Source organism: Castanea sativa, chromosome 1 (assembly GCF_040712315.1).
Source record: "Castanea sativa cultivar Marrone di Chiusa Pesio chromosome 1, ASM4071231v1".
Lineage (NCBI taxonomy): Eukaryota > Viridiplantae > Streptophyta > Magnoliopsida > Fagales > Fagaceae > Castanea > Castanea sativa.
The window spans coordinates 83440895-83461172 of NC_134013.1; the positions used below are offsets into that span (position 1 = coordinate 83440895).

Here is a 20278-nt window from a genome sequence, read left to right on the forward strand (position 1 = left end):
ATCACCGCTAAGGAGAAGGTCAAAACCTTGGGGGAAGACCTCAGAGCTGAGCAGCAGTTGACTTTAGAAAAAGATGAGCAACTTCTGGCTGCGAGGGAGAAACTCAAGACCATTGTTGCTAAGGCTGTTGAGGCTTTTTAGCAGACTAAGGAGTACAACATAGTGCTCTTTAGTTGGTATTATAAGGGTTTTGAGCTCCTAAGGTGATACCTCATCAAGCACCCTACAAGAGTGGATCTCGAGAATTTGGATCTGGAAGAGGTGGACAGAGAGATGGCAGCTGACAAAGCCTCTCAGTCTACAGCTCCTAAGGGTAATGCTCCTGGAAGTGGCCTTCCTCCTGCTGCTGCTGCTGATGCCTGAATCTGCTTTGTCTATGGCTTCTTGCACATGTATATTTTTCTTTTTTTCTTTTTTTTTTGTTGCCCATTGTGTTTTGGGCTTTTTTAATTCTATTTTCAAAACAATATTTCTAATTTAAGAACAATGTTTTTAGCCCCATGTTTATGGGCTTTTAATTTTTAGTATGAAAACGATGGCGGTTGCCCGTTGTTTTTGGGCTTTTAATTATACTCGTGATTATATACTTACTTGTCTGTACTCTTGTTTTTGTGTGATCTCTATTCACCTCATTCCCTCAGTTACTTCTTCTCCGTTAGTAACTTATCTCCATTCTAGGCAGAACCTGGTTACTTGGCCATTCTTCGTGGTTTACATCCATTTAAAGGATCTAACCACTCTTGGCCTCGCCAGTAACTTATATCCATCTATGCAGAATCTTGTTACTTTAGCCATTTTCTTTGTGACTTATGCCCCTTTAAGGGATCTTGTCACTCTTGGCTTCATCAGTAACTTACATTTGTCTATGCGGAATCTTATTACTTAGCCATTTTCTTTGTGACTTACACCTATTTAAGGGATCTTGTCACTCTTGGCTTCGTTAGTAACTTACATCCGTCTGTGTGAAATCTTGTTACTTAGCCATTTTCTTTGTGACTTACACCCATTTAAGGGATCTTGTCCTTCTTGGCTTCGTCAGTAACTTACATCCGTCTGTGTGGAATCTTGTTACTTAGCCATTTTTTGGGCTTTTAGGCTGCTAAATTTGCTCGCATTAGGTTATTGGCTGAATAATCTTTTTATTACTTCTCTAAAATGAATACAATTTGTTACATCTATTGATGGTACTTCTTCAAGTGCTTAATGTTCCATGGTCATGGAAGTCTCTGTCTATCTAAGGTCTCCAGGTAGTAACTGCCTTGTCTTGAATAATGGACAACCTGGTAGGGTCCTTCCCAAGTTGGGCCGAGTTTTCCTTGGGTTGGGTCTTTTTTTGCTGGGGTGACTTTGCGCAAAACAAGGTCCCCTATGTCAAGTCATCTAAGCTTCACTCTTTTGTTATAGTACTCGAACATTTTTTGTTGATACTTCTTTAATCTGTTGAAGGCTTCATCTCTGGTCTCATCCAAGCAATCCAGGTTAATATTTAATTGATCATTGTTGCTTTCTTCATGGAATGTCTCTCGTCTGACGCTACTTATTCCCATCTCGATCGGAATCACCGCTTCAGTGTCGTAAGTGAGTTTGAAGGGGGTTTCTCCTGTTGGGGTTCTTGCTGTAGTCCTGTAAGCCCACAATGCATTGGGCAATTCCTTAGGCCAGACTCCCTTAGCATCGTCCAGCCTGGTTTTGATGATCTTAAGTAGTGTTCGGTTGGTCATCTCTGCTTGTCCATCCGCCTATAGGTGTCATAGGGATGAATAATGGTTCTTAATCCCCAAACCTGACCAAAAATCTTTGAAGCCTTGACTATCGAACTGCCGCCCGTTGTCTGATACGATCGTCCGTGGAATCTCAAATCTGCAGATTATGTTCTTCCATACAAAGCTCTGGATTTTTGCTTCGGTGATGGTTGGCAATGCCTCTGCTTCAACCCACTTTGTAAAGTAGTCAATAACAACTAGTAGAAATTTTGCCTGTCCTTTACCTCTTGGCAGTGGACCGACAATGTCAATTCCCCATTGTGCAAATGGCCAAAGGGAGGCTATCGTCGTCAGTGTCTCGACTGGGAGGCATTGGACATTCTCGAATCTCTGGCACCTATCGCACTTCTTGACGAGCTCCTTCGCATCTACTTGTATAGTAGGCCAGAAGTAACCTGTTCAGATAACTTTGCTTACAAGGGCTCTAGGGCCTGCGTGGTCTCCACAAACCCTTTAATGGATCTTTTCCAGAATGTACTTGGCTTCCTCTGCTTCAACCCACTTTGTAAAGTAGTCAATAACAACTAATAAAAATTTTACCTGTCCTTTACCTCTTGGCAATGGATCGACGATGTCAACTCCCCATTATGCAAATGGCCAAAGGGAGCCTATCGTCGTCAGTGTCTCGATTGGGAGGCGTTGGACATTCCCAAATCTTTGGCACCTATCGCACTTCTTGACAAGCTCCCTCGCATCTACTTGTATAATAGGCCAGAAGTAACCTGTTCAGATAACTTTGCTTATAAGGGCTTTAGGGCCTGCATGGTCTCCACAAACCCCTTAATGGATCTCTTCCAGAATGTACTTGGCTTCCTCTTTATCGACGCACTTCAAGTAGGGCATGGAAAAGCCTTTCTTGTACAACATATCATTTAGGATCGTGAATCTGGCTACACTCGTTCTGACCTTCCTAGCTTCCTCGGCATCTTAGGGGAGGTGTCTGTCCTAGAGGAAGGATATAATCGGGGTCATCCAGTTATTTGTACTCTGGATTGCAAATATAGGGACTTCTTCAATGCTACGGTGTTTTTGGACTTCAATCTTCAAGTCCCTGCTCTTTGATCCTTCTTCTGACGATGCTAGCTTTGTAATCTCATTTGCTACCATGTTCTGGCTTTTTGGGATCTGTGTGAATTCCACCCTGCCAAATTCATGTGTTAATTGCTTCGTCAGCCTAAGGTATCTTTGCATTCTCTCCTCCTTTACTTCATATTCCTCTTTTACTTGCCCTATTACCAGCTTAGAATCACTCTAGAGGAGCAAATTTTTTGCTCCTAGTGCTTTCCCAACCTTTAGCCCCATCAATATTCCTTCATACTCTGCTTCATTATTGGGGGCCGAGAATTTCAGCTGGATTCCATATTTAAGCACTTCTCCGTCTGGGGTAATGATAACGACCCCTACTCCTCCCCTCTTTTAGGCCGATGAACCATCGGTCTATATCGTCCACCATTCTATCTCTTTGGGGTGGTTGTCCTCGTCTGTAAGGGTGAACTTGGCGATGAAGTCCACCAAAGCCTGTGCTTTAATTACTGTCTTGGGGTAGTACTCAATGTTGAACTGGCTAAGCTCAATCACCCATTGGACCATTCTCCCCGCTGCCTCGGGCTTGTTCATAGACTTCTTAATGGGTTGGTCCGTTATTACCAGGATGGGGTTCGCCTAAAAATACGGTTGCAGCTTGAGCAAAGCTATTATCAACGCGAATGCGATCTTCTAAATTCTTGGGTAATTGGCTTCTGCCCCCTGGAAAGCTTGGCTGACATAGTAAACTGGGAGTTGTTTCTTGTCCTCTTCTCGAATCAAGGCTGTGCTTACAGCTGTACCTGATACTGCCAAATATAAATACAGGTTTTCCCCCTTCTTGGCCGGACTTAGGAGGGTGGATTGCTCAGGTAACGCTTTAGTTCTTGAAATGATGCCTCACATTCGTCAGTCCAGGCAAAGGCTTGCTTCACGTCTTGAAGAAAGGTAGGCCTTTGTCCGTCGCTTTAGAGACGAACCTATTGAGTGCCGCTATCCTTCCTATGAGCTTTTGGACTTCTTTGATGGTCTTTGGCAATGTCATGTCGAGTATGGCTCGCACCTTCTCTGGGTTTGCTTCTATCCCCCTTTGGGACACCATGAACCCCAAGAACTTCCCCAAGGCTACCCTAAAAACACACTTATTGGGGTTCAACTTCATCTGGTACTGTTTGACTGTGGCAAATGTTTCACTGAGGTCGTCTAGGTGAGCGAGCTCTTCTTTGCTCTTGACGAGCATATCATCTACGTATACCTCCATATTTCTTCCGATCTATTTGCTGTACATTTTATTTACTAACTTCTGGTAGGTTGCCCCTGCATTTTTCAGTCCGAAGGGCATTACCTTATAGCAATAGAGCCCTTGACTCGTGATGAAAACAGTTTTCTCCTGGTCTTCTTCAGCCATCTTTATTTGATTGTATCTTGAGAATGCATCCATGAACGTCAGTAATTTATGTCCTGCTGTAGAATCCACGAGCTGGTCTATCCTCGGCAAAGGAAAACTGTCTTTTGGGAAAGCTTTGTTCAGATCCGTGAAGTCCACGCACATTCTCCATTTCCCATTTACTTTCTTTACTAGGATGACATTAGCGAGCCAATCTAGGTATTAGACTTCTCGAATAAAGCCTACTGACAACAGCTTGTTAACCTCGTCCATAATTGCTTGATTCCATTCTGGAGTGAAGACTCGGTGTCTTTGCTGGACAGGCCTCTTCTCGGGGTCCACATTTAGTCTGTGCTGGATAACTTTTAGGGATATACCTGGCATGTCCTCGTGACTCCACGCGAAGATATCCAAGTTCTCTTTAAGAAGCTAGAGGAGTCTGGCCCTCATCTTGGGGCTCAATCTCGTCCCTACTCTAGTCGTCTTTGCTACATCCCCTTCGACCAGCTCTACTGTCTCCAAGGCTTCCACTTTATCTTCTTCCTTCTCCTCGATCATCCATGTATGGTTCTCTTTTGCAACTAGCATACTTGGTAGCATTCCCTGGCTAGTACTTGATCTCCTTTTACCTCGCTAACTTCTGTTGGGAACTTCACCTTCAAGCAATAGGTGGACGTGGCCGCTTTCCAACTGTTGAGTGTGGGTCTTCTGATGATCACATTGTAAGACGAAGGGTAGTCCACCACCAGGAAGTCTAATTGACGAGTCAACTACCTCGGGTGAGTTCCTACTGTGACCGTCAGTGTCACTATGCCTTTGGGATAAACCCTGTCTCCACTGAAATTGACGAGGGGGGAGTCAAATAGGCGCAACTTTCCTGGACTTAGCTTCAGCTGCTAAAAAGCAGAGAGGTAGATGATATCTGCTGAGCTGCCATTATCCACGAGGATTCTCCTGATGTTGAATCCTTCTATCGTGAGCATTATAACCAAGGGGTCTTCATGAGGCTGCTTCACTCCACTAGCATCTTCTTTCGAGAAAAACATATCTCGGTTTGTCCGTTTCCGCTTAAACGAGGGTATTATGTGGACGCTGTTCACCTGCCTTTGGCATGCCTTCTTGAAGGATCTGAACGACCTGCCTGTGGTTGGCCCACTTGTGATCCTCTTTATCTCCCTTATCACAGTTAGCAGACATTGGGACGTGTGATTCTCGTCCATAGGCGGGGATCCATGCTGGTTTTTATTATCTTCTCTGAACCTACTAGATTCCTCCTTTTTCACAAACTTTTTTAGTTTCCCTTTCTGTAGAAGTTCCTCTATCTGCTCCTTTAGGTCTTTGCAATCCTCAGTGTAGTGGCCGTGATCTTTGTGGAACCGGCAGTACTTCTTTTTGTCGCGCACGTGGGGTGACAAATGTAGTGGCCTTGGCCATTTGAGGTAGTGCTCATCCTTAATCTGCGCCAAAATTTTGTCAACAGGCATAACTAAAGGAGTGAATTTTACCGTTCGAGGAGTTTTTTCATCCTTCCTTTTACTCCCGTCTCTAGTCTGATGATCTAGTCGCTCCCTTTTTCGTCCTCTGCAATCATCTTCATTCATTCCCTTGTCACCGATTTTTTCCACATCTTTATCGTGGCTAGAGCATCTTTAGTGTTTATGTACTTTTGTGCCTTCAGGAGCATTTTTGCCATCGTCTTAGGGGGATTCTTCTCGAGTGAAACTGCAAACTCTCTGGACTTTAATCCGGCTTTAAAGGTTGTTAACTGCACCTTGTCGTCAGCTTCGTCAACCTCCAAAGTCTCACGGGTGAAGCGTTTTACGTACGACCTCAAGGTCTCCTTCTCCCCCTATTTAATGGTGAGTAAATGGTTTGTTGGTCTCCTCGGGCGCTGACCTCCAACGAAATGACGCAAGAAGGAGTTGTTCAGTTGTTCGAAGCTGTCGATGGACGATGTGGGTAGCTTCGTGAACCATTCCCTTGGAGCCCCTTTGAGAGTAGTAGGGAAAGAGCGGCACAATATTTCGTCGGGAGGTTGCTGGAGACCTAGTGTTATCTTGAAGTGGTTGAGATGATCCAAGGGATCCTTAAGTCCGTCAAACTGTTCGAGTTGAGGCTGGTGGAATTTTGGCAGGACCAGGCACTCAAGGACTGTTGCTGTAAAAGGGGAGTCCGTCGTCCTAACTATCCTATCCACGCTTCAATCCTTTTTCTCTTCTATGGCATTCCTTAACTTGTCCATCTCCGTCTTCATCTCCCAAAGAAGCTCTGAGCTCGGTTCGTCTGGAGTAGTTGGCCTTCGAGGGTCGCTCTGTCTTTGGCTATTTCCATCGTCTTCCTGATTATTTGTAGACCGGTTGGCCTCCTGTTGGAGCTGCTGCCTCATCTCTTGGTTTTGTCTGGTGAGTTCTTCCACACTAGCTGTCAGTGCATGATTTGCAGGGCTAGTGTAGCGGGATCTTGATTGGACTCCATCTGAACTTTGAGAATGATTGGAACTATATTCTCGAATTGTAGTACGAAAATGTCATTCCCACAGATGGCGCCAAACTGATGAAGTTTATTCTTCAGTCGAGTGTACCCGTCCAGATGGTGCTGAGACCTCATCACCGCCCCTGCAAAATGGACCAAAGCTTTCTTGAGATAGACACTAGTGTGGCGTCTGCCACAACGTCTTCGATACCTAAGTTAGTATTTAAAAAATCCTTTAAGAATAAGTGAAAAGTGTAAAAGTATTTCTTTTGGGTTGAAATTATGTACCTTTTGTATTCCTCATGAGTGTGTGTATGTATAGCTTTTTTGGTTTCTAGCTGTTGGAACCTTGATTGGGGTTTTAATGCTCTTTCTTGTAACACCTCAGGGCTTATTAGTGTGCATATTGATGAGGCTTTAACGGTCTGACAGCTGGCTTGTAACTGTCCGAGGTATTATTAATGACTTGTCTGTCCTCGTCTATGCCCAGGATGGATGGACAAAGGTATTTTCTGGGGTCATCCAAGACGGGATATCTCATCAATCCCATCAACTAACTTCCTATTGCTATCTCGTGTAGAAAACTTACTACCACGACCACGTGACAGCTCCAAATCCACGAACTACTTCTTTCTTTGATCTTGCAGCAACCACAAGTTCTCCTACTTGTGACTTTGAGACTCCACTCAAAGGTTTAAGATATTCTTTAAAGTTCTATATACAGCAACTGAAGCAATTATCAAGTTCTTGATGTAAATCTTGATCTTGATAGTTCAAAGTGTGTGTTTGAAGATAAACATCTTTAGATCTCACAAAAAATTCAACACACAGCACTCCAAAAGACTTCTAAAACGTAGTTAGGGTTTTTCCTTTTATATGTGAAGTAAAACACTTAACCGCTGAATTGGAATTTCTACAAAAAATTAAATTTGCACGAGATTCAATTGATTGAGTCTAACTTTCGATCAATCGAGCCTTGCAAATTTTGACTAATAAATCTTGAAATCACTTGATTCCAATTTTACATAAAATTACACTTTGAGCAAGCCTAAATCTAGACTCTATGTTTTGATCATGATTTGTCAACATAATACATATTAAAGTTTTAATACATTATATCCTTAAGTCTTGGAACTTAACAATATTTATAAACATCATATCCATTAATGAACTGGCAAGAATTTTATACTTCAATCATATAATTAATCTCCTTTATTTATTTTATTTTTGCTAAACAATCTCTTTTATTTATTATATAAGAAGGTGTTGTATAGTTTAATCTTTATTATATTGTCTATGATTCTATCCAATAAAAAGCAATAATAACGGATTGAATTGGTATATTTGTTTAAAAAAAAAATATTAATATTTGCATTGATGAATATGGTATGATACGGACACGTATTCAAACTATATCTTAATGTTTACATTGGAAGCGTGGCAAAATTATGTCCCGATGCTTATAATTGATGAATGTAGTAACACACGTCCAAATTATATCTTACTGTTTGCATTGGACACGTCTAAACTATGTCATGATACTTATAATTACTAGAATGTGGAACATATTTTTTCGTTGAGGTGGTTTGGGGGTGGGGGTTGGGGCGAGTGTTTAATAAAAGAAGTACTAGCTAGTACTCATTTTTATTTATTGTTGATGTGTACTACATCATGATAAACCTGCATGTAGAGCTATAAAATCTGGACAAGTTTCTTCTAGTCAAACATAGAACCCCACACTTCACGAACAAAAGCTTTCTTTTCGGTTACTCATGAGTTTCGTGTTACTCTATACAGTCAAGTCTCTTTGTTGAACACTTGTTTAGCCTCATCAAGCAAAAATGTCCATATATATAGACATGTACCTTGTTTATATATCTGCTTTGTTCAGCCGATTAACACGTCCTGTATATATACCAATTAATTTCACACGCAACTCTGCTACAGTAGTAACTTTATCTCATAATTGCACTTATAATTAATGTACCCAATATAAAACCATGATAATCACGCAAGACAACTCATAACCATGCTGCCTTTGTCTTTCGGCTTTGAACAGACCTCGCCACATTAATGACAAAATGTGCTATTAAATTATGACAAACAATTTTATAAGATATATGTGCCAATTGTTTATTAATTTAATATTTTTTACATATATTTTTTATTAAATATGTTTTTTTTATAAATATATTACTTTATTATATTAAACATCTGCAATTCAACCGGTAACCCAATTGTAGGAAAACTGATATACGGTACCTTGTGGATTGCTGCTAAAAAACAGCATGAGAAGGGATTTTTTTTTTTTTTTTTTTTTTTTTTTTTTTTTTTTTTTTTTGAGAAAGGCATGAGAAGTGAAGTAAAGACGAGAGACTGATTTGACCTCTACCCCTCTAAAAAAAAAAAAAAGCAATACCATTAAGTTTTAAAAACTTTTGATGTCTCTAGAGTTGTTACAAAATGGTGAATTTAACCAAACGCGTAAGATTTTTAATTTTGTAAATAAGAGGGAGCTTAAGTGGAAACAAGTTTCATATGTGCTTTAATATAATGATAAATTACCAATTGCCCAAAAAACATGAATTATTAAGAAACATAAATTTTAACATTTAACCGTAATTTGACAAATAAATCTATTAAGTCCTTGAGATATGGACATGGGCCGACACAGAATGCACGTTTACATACAAAGGCATGGCAGTGGGAAGGAGAGAATTAGCTCCTGGCTCCACCCCTATTTATTTCTCTTTTTCAGTTTTATCTTTTTATATATATATATATATATATATATATATATATATATATATATTGAATTTTTTTCAAAAGTTATTAATAAAAATAAGAATATTAAGAAGGAAAATTTTAAAAACAAAAAATTTTCACGAGAAAAAAAAGTGCAAAAATATTGTTACCATTCAATTGTTAAGACTTTAAAATATTTATGTAGTAACTTTTATTATTTTTATTAAAATTGTGTAGAAGTAATCAAATTTGAGAATAATTTAAATTCATTAATTGATATTTTTATCAAGTTAAACTCTAAATTTTTAGACGCAAAAACTGGTTACTATATTCTTTAAAATTGTTATAGTTTAATTCTTCTATAAGTTTAACAAAAAAATAATATAATTTTTGTAGGGGTAAAAAGCCTAGAAATGTATATTGGGCTGTAGGCCTTGTCCGAGGATGTTTAGTAGTCCGAGGACAAAAAAACGTTAGTGAAGGGATAAGAATTAGTGGGTTACGAAAGATTACGTCTATAAGAATTTAGGAAAGTAGGCCAAGGAGGAATGCCTCATCGACTAAGCAAAGTAGAGGGCAGAAGGTGTGGTCTGTCATCAAGAGCAACACTCCTATTAATAAGGATAAACTTCAGGAAAGCATAAGACAAAGGGAAGCTAAGAATTATCTAAGAGAAAGATGCTACCACCACATTGAATGCTCTACAGCTAACTCTCTAGCTGCATTAATGTGGAGGTGATACCTGAACAGTGATATTCGACCTTACAACTACTCCCAGAGACTTCAAGAAAGTGCTGATAGGACAAGGATCAAAGTCAGCAACTTGAACTACACGTGGAGGGTGGGGCTTTTTGGGCATTAATCCTGTTACTTCTTGGGCTTAGGACTCAAATCGCGCCTTTACAATTTTTATTCAAGATTCATCTAATTTCTAAAATCATTGTTTTAGAATTAACATAGAATTTTGACTATGAAAAATTACAACACAACTTATCTAGATTAAAACATAACAAATAGATACTAATATACCGCATTTGCTATCTTTTTCTGGGTAATCTAACATTAAATTAATACTTAATATTCACGTGAATGGTATTTTATTGTACATATTGGATTTAAGTATTATATAATGCTTGTGTGTTGTGCTTCTCCATAATGTGCATAAAATTATGCATTGTCTATTGTGCATGGAAACATATGTATGTAAATTCTAGATTTTGCTCCCCAAAGTCAAATTCTGGCTGTCACTGTTGACAAGTACCATGAAAAAGTTGAAACTCTCAAGAAAAGGACAAAATGGTAATTTAGTCAATAATTTCATTCATCTGTGACAACTTAGTAATTAGGCCAAAATTGGGAATTAAGCCCATTTTCCCAACTATATAGTTAGTAGGCACGATTTTGAAACTATATTTTTTAATAACATCTCGAGTTTCCAAAACTGATTTAGGGCTTATAAATCGAGTCTTAGAGACTCGGTTTGCATGTTCTGATCTGGCCTCATTCCACGTGGAGTACACCTGGAACTCAAGTCTTAGAGACTCGAGCTTCATGTTGACCATTAGAAACTCAAGTTTTGTGCTCTAAGATTCCACATAGACGCCACTTGGAATTTGAGCCTTAGAGACTCAGTTTGCTAAAAGTGAAACCAAGTCTTAAAAACTCAAGTTTTAAATTATGGTGAAAAATACTCCACGAGGCTGATCATGTCTGGGCCCCTATATCAGATCTGGTTTTTGTCTAGGTTTCTCGAGTCATACACATTCAGCAGTTTTGTATTCCCCTCTCTCACTCCCTCTCTCTCATACAATCCCAACACTCATACCTCTCTCACTCCCCCTCTGACTCTCATACAATCCCAGCACACACATTTGCACATCCTCATGTCAGGTAAGGGTCTCACTCTCTAGTTGGTTGTTTAGTGTATATGTTAGTGGATTTTGCTAGGTTCATGTATCTAGTTGTTAAGATATATTTGTATCAAGGGTATGTATGTATTATGACTTTTGTTGTTTGGTTTGATATTTGTCTTTAGTTTTTTTTTTTTTTTGCTTGAGTATGAAATTATAATCATTGATATATTTAAGATGTATTGTAGATATATTTGTATTGTTAGGTTTTTATCATGGGTATGTATCATGAATTTCTTTTGTTGTTTGGTTTGATATTTGTCTTTAATTTTTTTTTGCTTGAGTATGAAATAATGATTGATATATTTAAGATGTATTGTTGGTATATTTGTATTGTTAGGTTTTTAATGATTGTATTGTTATTTGGTTTGATATTTTTATTTATATTTTTGTTAGAGCTGATTTGAAATTTTGTAATAGGGGTGAGTTTTGTCTTAAAATTTTTTTTTTTTTTGTTTAAGTATGAAATGATAATGATTGAGTGTGTTTGTATGTGATGTAGGGTTAGTATATGCAAATGTGGGGTGTGTTTGTATATGCATATGATGTAACAAGTTGTAATTTTTGTACTTTGAGTAGATAGAAATTTTTTTGCAATTGATGTTAAATGAAAGAGATAAAATATGTCACTAACATATTACACTTGACTCTAATGGGTTCACAATCTCTAAAGAATATTGATATAAATGTATACTACGGTAGACCCCTTGTCAATCCTAGAGAGATTGACGGATTCCCATTTAGAGGGCCGGGTATCGAATGCTAGTACATGATGATTGTTGGGATTTATGCCCTAAAAATCCAATTTATTGGCATGTAATAAATAATTAAATTGCTTAATTATATGAGACTATTTATAAATGAACTAATGGGACATTATATTAGTCCATGAGATGCATTGTATGTGATTTATGTTATTTAGTCATAAAAGATGTAAATCACAAGTTCCTTGTAAACTCAAAATGTAGTTCGTAGTCGGAGATGAAATTGGGCGTTTCATCTGCGAAGACTATAGCATATCAACTAAGATGATTTATCTTGATCATGGAAATGAAGATTACTAGTTGGTATGTTGATATGTTTTAAGAGTTAAGATATATTAAACTAGACCGCTATGAGATTAATTATTCTCCTAACGACTGTCAAATGAATAATAAATCTCACGACTTCTATTTACATGAATTCTTAATCTTGAGAGAATAATGAACATGATCATGAGGTGTAGGTTGCTTTGATATATCAGGAGTGAGATCTATTAGTTACGATCAAAACCTCAGTATGTTGGGCAGCCACATTTAGTGTTGATAGAACATATATTCTCAAGATGGAATTCATAGTCTCTTAACGGATATTCAAAATATTCCCTTGAGATAAGTTTGATAGGTTTGGTTATTCAGAGAGTTGGGCCCAACCACTTTAGTAAGGAGTTACTAAAGTATATATTTATGAAATTGAATTTCATAAATATATGATGAATAACATAAAAGATTAAACCGAGTACTCAAGGAATTAAGATGTAGTAATCTTCAAAGTGGCAGTTTATATTCATGACTTTGTATTACTACGAATATTTCATGAAGGGGTTGCATGTATAATAAAGTCTTGAGATATCATTTATAGATAAGGCCTAGAGTGCAACTATATTTATATAGTGGTATTAAATATAGTTAATGGTAAATTTGGACTTGTCAAGAGTTGACAGAAAAGCCTAAGGCCCATTGGAGCTAGTGTCTTATTGGTCCCTTTTGGTTCTACTCCAAGCCACACGCAAGAGCCCAATTGGAATGGCCCAAAAGGCTAGCCCAATTAGATAATCAATTATATATATAAGGAGAGAAACATACAGAATATATAGAGGTTTTTCAGAAGTCTCTTTCCTATAAGATTTTCATTAAGAACATACAAGGAATGAAATGGTTTGTATGTGAGTGTTGGACACTCTTCTATTCTCTCCTTGGAAACTGATTGAGAGAGCACACATCTTGGGTATTAAGTGGAATTGGAGTGAAGATTAAAAGTGTTCCCAAGTGCTTCTGATCTTCGGTTTTGAATTTCACCGCACCAAGGTACACTTTCTTGTTCTCTAATTTTGAAACTTACATAGTACATGTTATCAATTGCGAATGAAGTAGATCCGTATGTTTTCCACTGCGTACATCTATTTTTCCATTAATTATACTTCGTAAGTTGAAGACGTTGAATGATTTGAAGAGGAAAATAATGGAAGAATTGAATTTGAACCTTGCTTGTTATGACATAAAGATTATTTATCATTACCCACAAGAAGTCCTTCATGAATGGATAAATTACGGGTATATGATGATCAAAGAAGACAAACATATAAAGATCATGCTTAATAGGATCCATAAAATGCCCCAAGTAAATGCTGCTGAGTTGTATGTAAGTTCAGAGCCGCTTGCAGAAGTTGATACTGAGGAGGTGTAACAAACAACTACATCTTTACAATTTACAGCCCTAGATAATGGCTGCACTACGATGGGAGGTTATACGCTCCCATCTCAAGATCATGCTACCAATACTAGTGAAACACTCCAACCTCAAGAGACACATTTAGGGGAGGAAGACGAAGATGAAAATCATGCTGTAAATAATGGTGAAAATCTTAATGATATGAATGAGTACGAAGAGAGGATTGAGCGAGGTGACTTTGATAGGGATGTGGAAGACCATGAACTCGTTCCCAATTTTGAAGAGAAAAATTTAGAGTACCATGATGAAGGTGATGCAGACGATGATATTGGCGTCCAGCATGATACAAATACGACCACTGCCTACACACCTCCTGTCGAGTCATTCTACACAAATACTTGGGAAAATATAGTTGATCCTTCACTTCTTTAGATAACATTTGTTTCTACTTGGGAATATGGGATGCATTTTAGTAAAGGGTTGACTTTTGAAAATAAAGAGGTGGTGAAGCGTGCATTGATAATATACGCAGCAAAGGATAATAGAAATTTTATAATCCAGGGGTCGACCAAAATTAAATTGTGCGCCGCATGCATTGACACCAACTGCAAGTGGTACTTTGGGGCATTCATGAAGGCTAAATTTAATGGTTTGTGGATGGTCACGTCTTATGTGGGTCCACATAGTTGTATCCTTTGGCTTGCTAAAAGATGGTAAAATGATGGATTCTAATTTTGTTGCATCGGAAATTGTGAGAAAATTGCGACAAAATCACATTGCTTGTATTAATGAGCTCTGGGAGATCATAATACTAAGTATAATCATGAGCTTTCTTACTATAATGTATGAGACGCAAAACAAAAGGCAATTGCTAAGATATTTGGGGATTGGGAGGAGTCTTACCAAAGGTTGTGAAAGTTGTTGTTGGCATACTTGGATCAGGATTCGGGTACCTAGTACAACTATTACACTATACCTAGGGACATAGATGGTACTACATTATTGCGCTATGTATTTTGGGCATTTGCTCCATGCATTGTTGCATTCAAATATTGCAGGCTAGTGATCAGTATTAATGAGACTCATTTGTATGGTAAATATCGAGGGGTGTTGATGATTGCAATGGCAACCGATGCTAACCAAAAAGTTTGCCTCTCACCTTTGCTATTGTGGACAAGGAGTCAAGGCCTAGTTGGGAGTGGTTTTTAGAGTGTCTTAGGATTTCGATAGTGTTAGGACATATGTGTTTCACTTGTTTAGAACATATGTCATTTTTTTATGTAATTGGCTAATCCTTTGACCAAAATGCATTTTACTTGTATTTGGGTAGATTTAGGATGAGTTTTATGCTTCAAGAAACTGTGTTTCAAGATCAAGTGTTGAAGTCATCAAGTCTGTCCAAGAAACAAGCTGAAAAGTGCAAGTTTATTAAAGCTCGACAGCTAGCATGTGTCGAGGTTTAAAGAGCTGTTCCAGCCCGTGGCTCGACAACTGCTCGACAGCATCTTGACACCTCTATCTGTCGAGGTTTAAGAAAAACAGATTTTGAGTTCTGTTTTGATTCCAATCCGTGGATGTGTCTTTGGGCCTTCTTTTCTCCCAACCTTAGACATATAAAAGGATTATTTTAAGGGCCGTCAAAGTGTTCACAAGTTGCACAAGCATTGAGAAATCCTTGTTCAAGCAAATTGTGACTAGAGACAAAGTTCTTGCCCTAGTTCATCTCTCTTATGAAGAAGTTGCTGTGTAATGTGCACCGTAGGGTTTTGTAACCAAGCATCTTCTTGATTTTCATCATGTGGATGAATTGAAGAACTTTGCAGCCAAAAATCTTCTCTAGTTGGTGATTGAAGTCGCGTACTGGATCCGCGCAATTGACTAGTCACGTACTTGGGAGCTGTGCATTGAAAGGAGAAATTGTCACTACAGAACAAGTCCAATTGGGTATTGGGGTAAGGTTTCAACTATAGGTTGGTAAGGTACTTCGGATTCCTTTACTTGTAACCGCTTGTTGTGATAATAGTGGAATTTCGGGAGTTGTGACCTTAAAATCACTCGGTGGGGTATTTGCTGTGTAGGTTTTCCCCATTCGTAAAAAAATCACCATGTCATTTAATTTCCGTTGCATACTTAGTTTAATTGGTGATTTGTTTGTGCTACCACGAGTTTTGCATGTTAATTTGATTAATTAATAACTTGGCTAATTAATCAACTTAATCCATCACAAGAGGTCAATACGTTTTTGGCCTATCAAGTGGTATCAAAGCAGGCACACTCTGATTAGGGTTAATCTTTGTGTGTGATCCATTGACCCCTGTTTGTCATGGATAGAGGTCAGTCTCTTATTATACCTCAATTGTTTGATGGTACTAACTATGCTTACTAGAAAGTACGCATGAGAGTTTTCTTGCAGTCTCTAGATGAGAAGGTGTGGCAAGCTGTGGAGATAGGCTAGACCAAGCCTAAAGAAGCGCCGGCCGATTGGGATGATGCTAAGATCAAGGCGGCAAATTTCAACAACGGAGTATTAAATGCCTTATTCAATGCGGTCACTATTGAGGAGTTCAAGAAGATATCCTCCACTGAAACTGCTAAGGAAGCATGGACCATCCTCTAGACAACCTATGAGGGAACAAAGGCTGTCAAAGATTAGAAGCTACAGAGGCTCACTACAAGCTTTAAAGAAATTAAGATGGAGGAGGATGAGTCGTTCGATGAATTCTATGCCAAGCTCAAGGACATAGTGAACTAAGCCTTCAATCTTAGGGAAACCATTCCTGAACCCAAGATTGTGAGGAAAGTGCTAAGATATCTGCCCGAGAGATTCCATGCCAAGATCACAGCAATAGAGGAATCAAAGGATATTGACAAGATTCCTCTGATAGAACTAGTTGGTAATTTGCAAACCTACGAGCTAGGGTTGACAAGAATTGGCAAGACGGGTAAAGGCAAGAGCATGGCATTTAAGGCTAAGAGCAGTGAGACAGATGATTCTTTAGACGATGAAGATTCTAAGATGAAGTCCTACATCACCAGGCAATTCAAGAAATTTATAAAAAATGTCAATGGAAAAGGCTTCGACAAGGACCGTAGGCAATCCAGTTCTTCTCAGTTCAAGAGCCAAGATAAAGGGAAGAAGGATGCTAGGGATGGCGGTCAGTACACTATTCCTGCAGGACCTAAGTGCTTCGGGTGTCAAGGCTTCGGTCACATGAAACAGGAATGTCCCACATATCTCAAGAGCATTGGGAAGAGCAAGGCACTTACTGCTACTTTGAGCGACACTAAGCTTGAGGATGATTTCGACAATGAGGATGACGGAATTTTGAATGTCTTCACTGCCACTGTCAATCCTACTAAAGGGAGTGTTGAAGATGTGGATGAAGAAGAGGAATTGGTGGAATCCAAGTTTGAAAAAACGAATGATCAAGATGATATCCATACAGCCTATGAGAAACTGTACAAGCTTTCTGAGAAGCATGAGAAACTCTATAGGCTGGCCACCAAGAAGCTCAGTGTTTTGGAAATTGACCGTGAGGAGCTTTCCACTAAGTTTGATGAAGCTAATCAGACTATTGGGGCACTGAGATTTGAGAACAATTTCTTGGCTAAGAAGACCAAGAAACTTGAAGCGGAGCTGTTTCAAGTTAAAGCTCAATTGGAAAGGACATCAAGTGCGAAGCTGGATGAGATGCTCAGCATTCAGAAATCTGCTTCCGATCGAACCAGTTTAGGGTATGAATTCTCTTTTTCTAATATTGCTTTTGCTAGTACTACTGTTTTTGTTCCTCCTACTAATAACATTAAAATTGAGAACAATGATGTTAAAACTGAATTAGCAAGTGAGAACCTAGACAAGGGTAAATCCATTTTAGGAGCACCCCCTAAGCTTAAGAAGAAGGAAACTAAAAACCCTAGGACTAAGAAGGCTAACTCTCAAAAGCCTAAACAGAAGAAGCAGCATCTCTGTCATCATTGTGGTATTGCCGGTCATACTCGACCAAATTACTATAAGTGGTTAGCCACTCAACAAAGCAATGGCATGATAGCATTTGGGAACCAGAATCAGCTTCAAACCTCTCTTACTCCTCTTGGAGATCTTCTCAAAGCCCTCATGTTCCTTTCGAACTTGAACGGTTTCAATTTCCCCCCTTCATTAACGGTTCAAGGGTTTGCAAAAAGGAAAGGTTCTTCCAAGGTGTGGAAAGAAAAAGGTTCCAAGTGATTTATTCACTTTTTCTCTCTTTCCCCTTCTTGTTTTTGTTTTTGCATTACTTGTGTGTTTTTGCTTTACCATTTTTGAGTAAGTCTAGTTTTATGCATTATTTTGCTTTGTTTAACATGTTTTTGTTTGCTTACTTTCAGTTTTTGTTTTATTTTGTTTTTCAAATAAAAATAAAAAAAATACAAAAACAGTGTGTATTTGTGTACATTGATTCTTATGAACTTTAAAATGGCCATTAAAACAAAGTTTTCTAAACTTTGTATCTCTTGTATCTTAGATGATCATTCTTATGCACAACTAAGCAAGTGAGCTTTGTGGCTCTTTGTTTGTGATGAGTAAGGCTATGTGATCTCTTGTACTTAACACTCATATCACTCTTTTTGACGGGAAGGACTAGAAAATTCTAAGATAAAGGCATAAATAATCATCTCACCACTGTTACTCGCCAATCATAATATGACATATGTATACTTTGGCATAACAAAAGTGCAATGTCAATGACATCTGTATGCTTCGACATAGCAAAAGTGCAATGTCAAAAAGCCTAACATAATTGGGTATTACTTTTCTCTCCTTTGTATACCCATGCATGGTTTGCTTAATAAAAAGAAAATATGCAAAGAAAAATAAAAGCGAAAAGAACAAAATGCTTTTTAAATATGATTGTAAGCGTGTTTTTTAGGAGATGTGGGAGTTATAGGATGTACCTCGAAGGTGATAGTCCCTATCAAACAGTTATGATTGTGTGTGAGTTAAAGTAATTTTCTCATATCTCAAATCGTCATAACATAGAGATACTTATGCAATCTTACGATATTTTCACACACAACACGCAATATTCTTTGCTACTTTTAATACATGTGCAAGTACAATGTGATTTGGCCATCACAATGTTTACATGTGTTAATGTATACTCACTAAACTGTCTTGACTTGTTTTTGAAATATAAAATCGGTTAGACTTGTTTAGTGTGTGTGTGTGTGTGTGTTTTTGGGATCCATGTGCTTAAAATTGTTGTTGAGAGATGATTTTGAGAGTTTAATATGTTGACTGGATCATTGGTTGATTTGCATGCATGATTGCATTCATGTCTATGTTTTCCCTTCTCGAAAAACTGCTTTTAAAAGCTAGCTCGACACCTCCTCGACACCCCCTCGATACTTGGCTGTCTGTCGAGCTTCTTAGCTTTTTCTTATCGCAATCTCGACATCTTCTCGACACCTAGCGGATCGATCGAGAAAACTTCTGTCCTCTCGATAGATTCTCGACACCTAGTGGATCATCGAGCTTCTGTTCTCGTGTCTTTGCTATGTCCCTCGACACCTTCTCAATAGCTCTATCTATCGACATTGCTTTTCTCGACACATTCCTCGACAGATGACTCGACACCTCTCACCACCTATATCTGTCGAGATTTACTGAACCTCTATTTAAGGATTCTGTACGATCCGGTTTCTCATTTCTCTCAATCTCTCTCTCGATAGCTTTGTCTATTCAACTTCCAAACCTCTCTTTCTCACTCCAAAACTCTACCCAAGGTTTCTTCATTTTTTTTTCAAGCTTTCCTTCTCATAGTAAGCATCTAATCTTCTTCATTTACATGCATTTCATGTTTTGAAACCTAGTTTTTGGGGTTCTTGAAAAATTTTGGGGTTTTTCAAAATTGATGAGTTATTGTTGCAATTTTTGGGATGGGTTTTGTAGATTTGATCTTAAAAACTCCATGCATTGCATTGCATTCACATTTTAACAGTATTCTCATGCATTTAGACGTGTGCAAACTGTTTGTGTGCTGGTAGGTTTGGATTGGGCTGAGCCCATGATGTTTTTCATATTGCATGTCACATGTTCATGCATTTTCCATGCATACGTTCTCTCTTTTCAATATACTTGTTATATTTGAATTGTTTTAGGACTTCTCTGTGTGTTTCTTTCTTTCCCCTCTCTTTCTATTTACGTTAGTAGTGTCTATGGCACCAAAACGTAAGTCTGTTCCATCCCAGAACCCTCTCCATTCTAGGGCCTCTTCATCTTCTGATCCTACTCCCTCTTTTGTTCGATTCCGTGATGAGGATGCCCAAAAGGACTTCTCGGAGAACTTCTCTAAACCAGGTGTTCATTCGGAACACCAAGTCATTTTGGCAGACTTCGCCGACACTGACCTTCCCGATATCATTCACAAACGGGAATGGGAGTCACTGTGTGACGTCCCGGTCACATGTCCTTCCGTGCTAATCCAGGAGTTCTACTCCAACATGCATGGAACTGATACTTCAGTATCTCTCTTTCACACTCGCGTTCGAGGTACGCGCATAGTAGTCAC

At 38.5% G+C, this 20278-nt stretch overlaps 1 protein-coding gene across 1 annotated transcript; it reads right to left on the bottom strand.

Annotated features, from left to right (window-relative positions):
* Positions 1 to 5069: 5069 nt before the first annotated feature.
* LOC142635653 (uncharacterized) lies at positions 5070 to 5774 on the bottom strand. The gene has a single exon (XM_075809782.1). It carries the CDS (start codon positions 5772 to 5774, stop codon positions 5070 to 5072), a length of 705 nt encoding a protein of 234 aa, XP_075665897.1.
* Positions 5775 to 20278: the final 14504 nt, after the last annotated feature.

Excerpts from the sequence above, each read along its gene's own strand:
- LOC142635653 (XM_075809782.1), bottom strand. The coding sequence starts at position 5,774 with ATGAATGAAGATGATTGCAGAGGACGAAAAAGGGAGCGACTAGATCAT.